Here is a 12777-nt window from a genome sequence, read left to right as displayed (position 1 = left end):
GATGAACTAGTTACTAGCACAGACCTTCTCCAAACAACCACACAGGAACAGGCTGATGCAAGCTCCCCCATCTTTAACACGTAGCTCCTCTGGTTCCCTGGCATGGTATTTCCATGCTCGCCAGTCAGAGGGCAAAACGATCATGGACAATGAATCAAGAGGCTTTTAATGAGTGGCCAGAAGTATCACTTGTGTTCACGTTCCATTGATGGGCGTTAATCATGTGGTCACCTCTAACTCTAGGAAAGACTGGAAAGGTAGCCAAGCTATCTGCCCAAGAAAAAGAGAACGGATTTGGATGATTCCCCCAACAGTCTGACTTTGGTGGATCCATACCTTTCTAGGGCAGAAACTAGTGAAAGGGGTTCAGTTTAGTTGAAGTGGAGGCCAGAAGAGTTAAGTCCAGCTGGAATTGATATGGAGATCAGAAAGATTTAGCAGTGGACTTCTTCAATGCATGAAAGGTTAGAACAATGACTGCTGAAATGATTTGTCTTTTAGACTGTGCTGTATTATATAGATCACATTGAGCACTTGAAATACTAGTCTGCATTGAAATGATTTGTATGTATAAGGTATAAACAGAATTTTAATGATTTGGAATGCAAAAAAATGTAAAGTACCTCATTAATATTATTTATATTGGTTACATTTTGATGTCATACTGTTTTGCATATATTGGGTTACACAAAATGTATTGCTAAAAGTAATTTCATCATTTATCTTTGACTTTTAAAAAATTTTTTAAAGAAGAGCTTTAAGGGCACCTCGGTAGTGCAGTCAGTTAAGCATTTGACTCTTGGTTTTGGCTCAGGTCCTGATCTCAGGGTTGTGAGATCAAGCCTGGCATTGGACTCCATGCTCAGTTTGAGGTTCTCTCTCCCTCTCCCTCTGCCCATCCCCCACTCATGCTCTCTCTCTCTCTTCTTAAATAAATAAATAAATATTTAAACTTTAAAGAACAGCTTTAGAGTTCCAGAAACAGGAACAGGGCAGATAGGCCAGATTGTTTTCCTATTATCCCCCCACCCACCTCAAACACACAGTTTCTCCAATTATTAACATTTTGTATTAGTTTAGCACATTTGTTATAATTAATAAACTAATAATGAGACATAGTTATTTAAGTCTGTAGCTAACATTCATTCTTTATATTTTACAGTTAGATATGGTGTTTTAACTTGATTGAATGGACAGTTGATAGCTGACTACTAAGAGGAGAAAGACTGCGAGGAACATATTTGGAAATGAAGAAGTCTCAAATGTTGTGTCTAGATGCAACAAGTTTAGGATGATTATCAAACAACCAAATGGAGATACAAATAGCTGGACAAATTTGCACTCAGGGCTAGATGTAAAAATTTGAGACTCATCAGTGGAGATATGAGGTTGAATTTTAAATTAAAATGGTATGAAGAGGTAGCAGGAAATAAGACAAGAGAGAGAGGACAGCTCACTTAAAAAGCTCTGTTTTACTCTTAAGGAAGTAGATAAATGAGGCAATTGGGTCAGTATTGGGATTTGTTTGCTTGTCTTTTTTTTTTTTTTTAAGATGAGATTTTTGTAAAGATAAGATTAGAATTCTTTTGTCAACTGAAGGGAATAATATGGACAGTCTCAATTTGCTGATGTCCAAGGAGGAAAAGAGAACTGTGAACCTGAAGGTGCATGGACAGTGAGTGAGTCTGTGGGGGCTGTGAACCAGGAGAGGAGTATGACTGTGACGTGGGATGTGTGCATGTGCGTCTCTGCAGGAGGGAGGAGATTAATATAGTGTACATGCAGGGACTTTGTAGGGCTTGTGGTGGAGTGATGAGGGAGTTTTTGTCTGCCTACTGCTTTTTCTCAGTGAGATACAATGAGATAAGCTCAAGTGTTGGGGGAGGAAGGTATTGGGTATGTGAGGCTTGACACAGTCAGTCATCCAGAGTGGGAGGTGGACCCACTGGGAAAGTATGGAAGGATTCCAAAGCAATGTTGACCGCACACTCTTGATATCTGAGGTCATGAAGATATACAATTGAGTTCATCATGATTATGTTTTGGCAGAGGAATAAAATTGGTTGGAGGGAGATCACAGAACCCAAGCAAGAACAGGAAGGAAGAGAAACTAACATGAGGGTGAAGTATAATGACCAGTTGGGGGTAACAAATGAATCAATAAATTTAGAGGGTCATAGAACTTTTGCAGTGGAGGTAGAAGGTGGTGTAAAATTTGAGAGATAATATAGTTCCTGGAAAGGACTGCTTTTTGAGTGTGTTCATGGTAGTGAGTGGTGAATTGCTTGAGAGGGATGTTAATGGGCAGTGAGGAGGTCTGCCAATGTAGAGGCCAGGATGTTGAATCATCCAGTTGTTTGAAGAAGCCACCAAGCATAAGGATGGAGAAGAATATAGAGGAACACAGAGTCAGATGTTCAAGTCCTCCATGAACAAATGCTGAGTGATATATCTAAGAGTCATCTGACTGATTCCTAAATAATTAAACTATAATACAATTCTAATTCAAAGATACAGTTCTGTTTATTGATTGTAATAAATACTTGATAAAATAAATTGGATAAGGAAAAGATGAGCATGAATAATTGAGATTCTGTTGAAAATTGATATTTCCGGTGGCATTTTGGTCAATGACTGAAGTCCGATATAGTCATTCTTTTAAGGGTGCCAGAGATTCCTATACCAACTGATTTCATTTTTAGCTTTCTTATTTTTTTCCTTCTTACCCAGTAGTGCAGGTCGTTATGAGAAAGAAAATGGATCAAGTTTTGTATCAAGAGGAAAGAAGGAAAGTAATAAACATGACGATAAACTGAGTGGCTTACACTTATAAATATATTTATAATATTTGCTCATAAAAGCATATGAATTATTCTTGCATTGCTTTTTGCATTGTGGAAATAAGGTAATGTAGATCACGGGAGCATTAAGTGTAGTCAAAGGAATGGATAATGACGATGATGGCTTTCCTTTTATTGCACCCCTATCATGTGCCAGCCATGCATTAAGTGCTTTACATACATCATTTCATGTGACCCTTGGAATAGCCCAGGGAAGTTGTGGTTCTTATGCTCGCCTGACAGCTGAGAAAATAGATTTAGTGAGGGTGACTTGCTTAGATCTTGCAGGTAATTGGTGGTGCCAGAAATCAAACTCAGTCCTGGAATCCCAAGCCCATACTCTTCCCCAGAACAATGTTCAACAAAGCCAAACATTTGTGAATAAAATCTTCATGGGCTGAATCATTTTTCCTACAAAAACGTGTTGAAGTCCTTGATATGCTTAGGAATAAAAATATAATATAGTTTTCCCAATGGATTTCTCATTGAACAGAAAATATTCAGGAAGACAGGGTGCCTGGGTGGCTCAGTGGGTTAAAGCCTCTGCCTTCGACTCACATCATGATCCCAGGGTCCTGGCATCAAGCCCCATATCGGGCTCTCGGCTCTGTGAGAGCCTGCTTCCTCCTCTCTCTCTCTCTGTCTGCCTCTCTGCCTACTTGTGATTCTGTCTGTCAAATAAATAAATAATAAAATATGAAATTAATGTGCTTCAAAATTTCTGAAATAACTAAGTCCAGGAGATAATGTCTAGGAGATATCTAAATCTATATCTATTTATTGCTATGTATATTTATTTCTTACCTGTGTTGTGATTGAATCATAATAAAGTGATGGACATACTGAGACATTTGTCATTTAAAATTTTTTTCTGGACAAAATGCCACTTAATTACATTTTTTCAGGGGTGGCCAGACTCATACAAAGGATATTTTAAATTTAAATTTCTTACTTGTAGAAATTAGTAAACATTAGTAAGCATGGCCTCTCCTGGACATTCAAGGCTGTTCTTAGTTACATAGACCACAGAACCAGGGCAATCATTTGAGATGAGCCAGTATGTAATGGAGTCAGTTCTCCCTGTGAAAGTGTTAAAGTAATTCAACTGCAAGCCTAGCCCAAGCGCAGAAATCAGATTAATAAAGTAAGTTGCAGGAGTGGTTTCTAACATCACCCTGATAACAACATGAAAGGGAGTCTGAAGGTCCCCTCATTTGTGAATAAAAAAGATGAGAGGTGACATAAATGCAGTTCATAATGTTATGAAGAGAGTGAGTATGGATTTACTTGAGATCATTAGTGAGTGCCTGATTTATGCTTTACTGCAGTTTATTCCCTCAGTGTGGAACACTGTCTTTGGTTCAGTGCCTACAAAGATTAGAGATACACTCTGCCTTTACTGAGGAGACCTCCTTTGTGAGGAAGGCAAAGCATCCACCCAGGGGTGAGCACATAGTAGGCTCTCAGTAAATATCTGTTGAATCAATGTTCTGACCAGATATGGGGATGAAGAGTAAAAGTGTGTGGAGTGTAGCGAGTGCTGTGATAGAGGAGGGTAGGATGCAAAGAGGTGCTTGGCCTCCTGCTCCAGGTTTAGAAGATCAAGCTCCTTTAGGTATGGCCTTTGAGTCACATCTGAAAAGGAATTACGTAGAGAAGAAGGGTTAGGAGGAAGGCAGAAGGGAATTTATGGATAATAACAGGTACAAAGACAGGGTGGTAAGAAAGAGCATGACAAATTTAGGGAACTGGATTGTAGGTATAGGTGACATTGTGTTGAAAGAGGAGAAGGAAGATCAGTGAGGGTGACTTGAGGAAAGCCATAGATGCTCACAGAGAAGTTCTATTTTCATACAGACACTGGATTTCAAACACAGCATTGCCATAAAACAATAAAGGAAATAATAGTTAATACTTACATAATGCTTACTATGTATGAAATGTTTTACATATTTTAATTCATTTAATCTTCCCATATCCATCCTAGGTGAGAACCACTCTTAGCCCATTTTAAAAATGAGACATGGGAAATATATGGAAGTTAAGTAACTGACCCAAGATCATACATTCAATAAGTGACAGTGTGGGGGATTGAACTCAGTGATCTGGCTCCAGAACCCACTGGATTATACTGCCTCTTAATACAATATCAAATTTAGTGTAAGTTGCTGTTGATAATGATCTTTGAAGTATTTCAACTAAAGAATTATTATTTTTGTAAAAATACAGCTCTCCTGCCCTTGCTTTCCAGTAGACTTTCTCAAGCTAGAGAAAAGATATGCAGAAATACCTGGCATACTAGGAATTCTATGTAACTCAGAGCACATTCACGAAAATGTGTTACATGAGTGGCGTTTTTCTGTCTTGGGTATTATCGTGTTAAAAAAGATTGAGACTGCTGTTAGAGGAGATAAGAGGTCATTCAGTAAGTGATGTAACATTGGGGATTTTAGTTAGAGAAATTAAATATTCCTTTATTCATGAAGAAGATGACATCATAAGTTTTCAAGTGGTATATAAATGTCGGGAATTGTTGAGGATGTTAGTATGAGATTTGTAATAGATACATATTTTTTTCTCTATCCAGGAATCATTCCCATTTGAACTTCCATAGCCCCCTGTCTAGATATCACTTAAAGAATTTCCAGCATCCTCTCTATTACTTTGCATTGGTGTGTACTGGAAATACATATGGAGTAAATAATAATCATCACAATAGTATCTAATTATCCCATGCATTGTTCGGTGCGCTAGATAGCTATTTGTTCATTTAATTCTTATAACAACCCTATGAGAAAAGTGTCATTATTATCTCCATTTTTCAGATGAGGAAACTAGCATTTAAAGGTTAAGCTGCTCAAGGTCATTAGGAGTTAAGTTTTGGTCAGCTATGGCAAATGGGTTTCCACTTGAGTGTCTATGGAGTAGCTAGCATAGTACCGGTTGATTAGAGCCCTCTTATTTTATTCCCTAATTCCTCATTTCTTTCTTGATTTATGTATAAAGTCACTTCCAAAATGGCTTAATAATAATGATTTAAATGCATATGACTCTTCTAGGACTTCAAAACATGTTCATATTCATCGTTAAGTCCCTACATGACACGTGAATAAAAAGAGACACACACAAGTCATGGAAATAAATGGGAAGTGGAGTTAGCATGGTCATGCGGGTCTTGACTCTCAGACCAGTGCTCTTTCCTTCAGGCTGTGCAGTCTCTTATGACTTTAGGAGTCTTTGCAGATACCAAGGATCTATGGTTTCATCAGAGACTTCACACTGTGTCCAAATTTTAAAAAGATTCCAGAGAACAGAGGAAATCAGACATCTCTGTATTAAATACTTGGAAAGCATCCTTATTGCTCCTGTGTGATTGTGATCGTATTTACTTGCAAGTTATTGTCTTAATTCATCCATTTTGTTTGATAAACTTAAATGCTTTAGAATTTGTGATTATCGGTATTCGTTAAAAATTCTACAAGTAGAATAAAGAACTCCTTATAAAGTAAAATTGTAAAATGGACATATACAACTGTCTGTAGTATATATTTTGGGAGAATACAATAGGAAAAGAAATAGCAAGGAGGAGACACTTTCTAGCATGGTATGGAAATTAAATCTAATACGCTGCGACAAGAAATTCAGGGGAGAGGGCCTGCAGAGAGAAGATAGATACAAAGAAAAGGGATTGATGTCAGGTGAATTTGTCCAAGATAGCAGAGTCATCCAACAAGATGAAGTGGGGAGAGGGAGAAGCTAAGGGCTGGTAGAGAACAGGAAGGTCTCTTCAGAGAGTGAGGCTGCATGCAGCGAAGAAACATGGGGGTAGCAATCTCTTTCTACTCTTAAAACCTGTGATTCTGGAACAGTTAATAAGAGGGCAAGTAAAAATGAGCAGAAGCTATGAAGAGAAAAGAGAAAAGCTGAAAGCTTCTTAGAGAAATGGGAGTTTAGAAAATACCGCATTGCTTGCAATTTCATGCGTCTTGCTGCTGTGCCCCGGTGAACTGGGGGAACCTTTATGATCTGAGCAGAGTCAGGACTTCCCAGTGATTGCTGTCTTGCCCATTGGGAGGTTCCCAGCAGTGGCCCACATTAATATACTCATGGGCAGAGGTAGCAGAAGCAGGGGCTGAGAAGAGAAATTGCATAGGGAACTGCTTTTGAGTGGAGTTCAAGTCTGAATAAAGTCAAACCCGAGAGAATGTGGCTCAGATGTTCTCCTGCCAGGTTTTGAGTTGCTGTTTGTAGTTCACATTCTGCAGGAGGTGTTGTGTTTCAAGACATTTACGCTCGTCTCTATTGACTGTCACTCTGGGTAGATAGGATGGAATATTCAGCCTATCAACTTCTATTTATTTAGCTGTTATGTACATTGCCTAACTTGGATACTCACCATTTACTTTCTAATGTGCATAATAAAGCATGTCTTCTTCCTATATGTACGTCTGGGCTTCTTTTTGTGTAGGAGATATTATGCTATCAAGAATGACCTTGTATGGATTGCTATCTTCATATCTCTTACTATACACAATATATTTTTATCTACCATTCTTAGGTAGAGAAAAATAAGCTCAGTAGACTATCTCACTAAAACTTTATTAACATTGTTTTCTAAACATTTGTAGGTAGTGCTGGGACACCTGTCACTTTTAATGAAAACGGAGATGCCCCTGGACGTTATGATATCTTTCAGTATCAAATAACCAACAAAAGTGCAGAATACAAAATCATTGGGCACTGGACCAACCAGCTTCACCTAAAAGTAAGTATCAATATAGATATACAGTAGTGTATATAGTTCTTGAGGAGAAATGCTTCGTTTTTAAGTTCATAATACAAGTTTTGTTAGAATTGTCTTGTAATTATGTTTTTTAAAAATGTATGTTTTTATCCTTTCCTTCAGCTTTAAAATGTTATGGAAAATCTCAAATGTCTATAGAGAAATCTGGTGTCTGGGGGATTTAATGAAAGACCTCATTTCCTTTTAAGTGACTTCATTGTATTTAAGGAAATTTTGCCCTTTTCTGAAAGACTCACTTGTTTAAGTGTTGGTATACTGTACATGTGTGTGGGGTGTGTGTGTGTTGTGTGTTGTGTGGGAGGAATGACAGTGTGAGTGTATTTCACCTTTGCCATCTCATACATTGAGACCTCATGCCTACATCTGATTGATGGAAGTGAATCATGATCTGTATTTACATTACCTCTTTGAATCGCGACATTAGAGCAAGTTAGTGTACCCAAAAGGGTTGTTTAGATCATTTGACAGCCTTTAGGACTGACTGCTGTCCCTGTCTACCTGGGGTGTGGGATCAAGGCACAAGACCCACAGATCTTGCAGTTCCTAGAAATGAGTGGCCATGTGAGGAAAACTTGGAAAGCCTAGCCTAAGTCGGGTCCCAGGGCCTGTGGATGGTGCCAAAGGTAGCTGGGCATTTCCTGCCTTGGTGTCACCAAGGACATAGAGGGCTCTGTGTTTTCCTACTGGGCCTGCTGGGGCCCCAGTGGGGAAGCATGCAACATAGGTGTGAGGTAGAGGAACCTCATCAAACATGCCTGGCTGGTGGCAGCCCTCCAGGGAGGATCCCCTAGGGAAAGGGTCTGTGGGGACATTGGAGAGAGCTGTGTGGTACTACTGGCGCCCACCTGTAAGAAGGGGCTCTGGAGCAGGAAGCTGATCCTGAACCTGAGGGACAAGGGATGTCCAGAAAGGGACCAGGACTGCCAGTGGCTATTTGGGAGGGTGTGGGGGTGCTTGGAGCAGCATCTGCTTATCACTAGATAAGAAATGATTTCACCTTTCAACAGCCCATGGTGTGGCATTAGCGCACACTGACTTCTTCCAGTATAGAGAAATAAGGAGTGTGCCCTATAGTTTCAGCTAAGGATTGGAGTTCTTTCATGGCACACATCTTTGACAGTTATAAAATGGGACTATTTACAGGAACTGGGGGGCTGAGGAATTCTCGTTGCAACAGCGTGTTTCCTCTGTAGGCAGAAAGGTGCTTTTAAATGCTTCAAAGAAACTAGAGACATATCGGTCTATGTCCTATGGTTCTAATATGCATCTCGTTCTTTCCTATAATGAAAGCATCTCCTCTTCTTGATTCTCAAAGCCATCACAATGCTGTGAGAGTTGAGTTTACTTCCTAAATGAATAGTTAACTTCATTTCTTCGCCATGCCTTATCCTAGCTAGAAGGTAAAGGCTTACGACATACAGGAGAGTGGAGATCATTCTTGTCTGTGTGTGTGTAACACTTGTACATGTGCTTTTCTTGTGTTTGAACCCACTCAAAAGACATCTGTTTGGTATTTTTAATATATCTCCTACTTTCTGTGTCTCCAAATATAGTGGTATGCTTATGTAGCATCAACCGCCAAAGGTTTCAACAAGGAAGCAGATGATGAAAAATAATGAAACTGGGATATTTATGGTCTACTGTCTTTGAAATGACTTCCTGATAATTATCACACTTCTGCCTTCAATAATGCACAAAGACAGCTAATATTTCCAACTATTGTTGTGCTTTGTAAGACCACAAATCTACAGCTTACTATATGTAGCAGCCTGAGGAAATCTTATCTATTATTCTGCAACCCAAACTGACATTTATCAAAGCATTGTTTTGATAACTCTACAGGTTATTAGTGCCAATCTGAAAATCAATCACTTTGTGGCAAAAGCCCTTTTGAAAGTGGACCTATGTGGAATAAAATAATTACACATGACAAAGACAATTTCTAAGAGTTAAAATAGGGAAGCTACTTTTTATCGGATGTTTATTAATGCCAAACTGCCTATTACATTCTTGTGATTAAGGACATACATAACGAAGTTCAATGGTTGAAAAACATAGGCACTAATACATGACACTAAGATACCTAAAATATTTATACGTACACACAGTATATACATATACACAGACACATCTCTCTATGTGTATGACATATTTATTATAAAATTTCATATTGAATCTCAAGCTTCTCTTTTATGTACATTTAATGGTGCATGAAAGTTTTATGTTTATTATTGTGTTATTGTTCATCAAACATATCCAAACAGTTTGTAAGAATTATTTCTCATGCATGATTATGATAATTTATAACTAGATAACAGTGCTGTTTTTACCAAAACAGAGAGAATGTATCTCTCAGGAGAAAAGTAAGTGAATTAGACTGGGCAGAGAGACTATACATCAAGAGTTGACTTCTGGAGCCCAGCAGGACAAATTGTTTCTCCTTGGATCAGTGACCTGTTTGAAGGTCACCTTTTTGAAGGCATACAGGGTGTTTGGAACGTGACCAATTTACTAAAGTTCTGCTCAGATAGTAGTCAAGGCATGGAACAAATACTTTGCTTCAGTTTTATCATCTGTAAAATGGAAACATTAGTAACACCTATCTTATATTAGGTGTTACTAATACTTATATTAGTAACACTTATCTTATGTGGTTGTAATATGAATGAAATGAAACAATACAATAAAGCATTTAGTCCAGGACATGGCACACGTGAAATGCATAGATATTACCTATTATTAATCCAGTATCTCGTGATTCTATACGGCCAGTGGGAGAGCCCATAATCAATGTGGTGAGCTGAGCACTGCTTATTAGGGAGGCACTTGGATTTGCTTTAGAAAGTTCTGAGAGTATCTCTTCATTAAAATGCGGCCCATTTGTCTCCATCGTCCACTCTTTCTTCCTATCTTTAATATTGGCTTTAATCCTCTAGAAAATCCATCTATGCTTAAAAAGTAACCTGCCTGTAAGACAAATACAAACCTTCTTTTTGTATGGTAGCGTATGGCTAGGTATTATCAGTGAGGCAGCTATTTTTTGAATGGATTGGATAAATTCATTCTGTGCACGTACCCGGTGCTAAGGTTTGAGACAAGGCTGAGTCAGTGGTTCTCAGGGCGCTCACAGACTGGAAGGATAGAACGGCGCTCAGACCATCGACGCTAGCGCAGCGAGGCAGGTGCACAGAGCATGGGGCGTGCGCGGTGTCGCAGCGGCAGCCCAGAGAGAGGTTCCTAACCTGGCCTGACTGCTGAGGAGAGCAGTGTTAACAGACAGGGGATGATAACCTCGCCCATGTGCTACGTCTCTCCTTAATCTATTAAACCAGTTTTACAATAGATTTTACATTCTCGGGGGTAAGCATTTAACAGCCAGTCATCGGACTGAATTCTGTGTATTTTCAAAAAAGCCAGTTTTTCTGGATGAACTCAACCATAGGACAATTCTGTACACAGAGTGTACAGTTAAGCGTATATGAGTGTGACGAATTTGCCCTGAATGTACCTTTAGTGTAGTGAAAGAATTTTTAAAATGAGTAGTTGGTTTTTTTTTCTTTTTTTTTTCCTGGAAAATTATGAGGTGTTTTATTTCCTCGAAAGCATTGTCTTTATTCTTTCAAATATTATTGTTCCTTTTTCTTTATTATGGGACTAACATATGTTCTTAATTCAGCAATTAGAATCTCTTAGTGTAATTGTTTAGTTTGATTTAGGTTTTCTATTCAGTCATCTCAGTCCATGCATGAAGGGCATGTTATCTACTTGAGAGTGAATTTGAACAATTAGGTCTCTACATTTTGTTTGGCTGAGTCTCTCAAGAGGCAGGTGATCCTGATTAGTGATTATGAAACATTTTGTAACCTAGAGGTTGAGAATAAACAGCCGAGCCTGAATTGTGAGAAGAAGAGCCATATGCTGCTTAAAGTCCACAGGGAGAAGGTGTATGGAGGTTACTGGATGTGCCTAAAATAATGTAAAGTTCACTATTTTATACTTCCAACCAGAGCTACGTGGGTTGTTGTTGTTTTGTTTTATGGTGGGAATGAGACATATGTTTTTGCTTGTCTTATTGTTTTGTTTTCTTCTCTTTTTATTCAAGTTAATAATTTGGAGATAAATAAATGTAGTAAACTTAGAATGTCTCAACCACAGTTATTAGTGTCACAGTATCAGTTGGGAAGGGTGATTTGAAGCAAAAGGGCTTCACTGACCCTGATTTAATTTTTGTGTGGGTTAGTCCATAAAAGAGAGTTACTCTTGACCAGGTACTAAATTCAGAGCCTCAGTTTTCTCATCTGTTAAGTGGGGATAATAAATAGGCTTACTATGAAGACTGAACACATTAGGATATAGTGGTCAAGTATGAGACCTCAGAGGTGCCTGAGTGGCTTAGTTGGTTGAGTGGTTGCCTTCCTTTGGCTCAGTTCATGATTCCAGTGTCCTGGGATAGAATCCCGTGTCAGGCTCCCTGCTCAAATAAATAATAAATAAATAAATAAAATCTTTAAAAAATATATGACCTTGGGGCACCTGGGTGGCTCAGTCAGTAAAGCAGCTGCCTTCGGCTCAGGTCATGATCTGAGGGTCCTGAGATCGAGCCCCATGTCGGGCTCCCAGCTCAGCAGAGAGTCTGCTTCTCCCTTCTCCCTTTCCCACTGCCAGCTGCTCTGCCTACTTGTGCTCTCTCTCTCTGTCAAAATAAATAAATAAAATCTTTAAAATATATATATATATATATATATATATATATATATATATATATATGACCTCAAAGTCAGAAAGAAAGATGTTTAAATTCTATCCTTCCATTTATGAGTCATATGGCCATGGGCATGCCATTTTACCTCTTTTAGTCTCAGATCTTTCATCTGCATGGAAACAGTTAAGACTACTTCACAGAATTCATGAGATAATTAAAGGAAACCACATACACAGAGATCCTAGAACATTGCTTGCCACATATGCAGGGTTAAATGGATATGATAATAATAATTTGTTTCACTTTATTCTGCCACTGTAACCAACCTATTATCGAGGACCTATAATTTCAATGTAAATTCCATATATGCAAAGTCTTTTCTGCCTTTATTTGATATTTTGGGTAGGAATTAACCTTAAAAAGAGGTGCCT

General features: G+C 38.5%; 1 protein-coding gene across 4 annotated transcripts in view; it reads left to right on the top strand.

Moving 5' to 3' along the window:
• Positions 1-12777, top strand: part of GRM8 (glutamate metabotropic receptor 8) — a 755908-nt gene that overhangs the window by 611486 nt on the left and 131645 nt on the right. For all 4 annotated transcript variants that reach the window (XM_059171757.1, XM_059171760.1, XM_059171756.1 and 1 more), the window contains exon 8: positions 7469-7605. In XM_059171757.1, coding sequence (XP_059027740.1) covers positions 7469-7605 — 137 coding nt within the window. The remainder of the gene's footprint in view (positions 1-7468; positions 7606-12777) is intronic.

This window comes from Mustela lutreola, chromosome 4 (genome assembly GCF_030435805.1).
Source record: "Mustela lutreola isolate mMusLut2 chromosome 4, mMusLut2.pri, whole genome shotgun sequence".
NCBI lineage: Eukaryota > Metazoa > Chordata > Mammalia > Carnivora > Mustelidae > Mustela > Mustela lutreola.
Note: the sequence above shows the minus strand (reverse complement) of the source record. Positions and strands in the feature narration are given on the sequence as shown.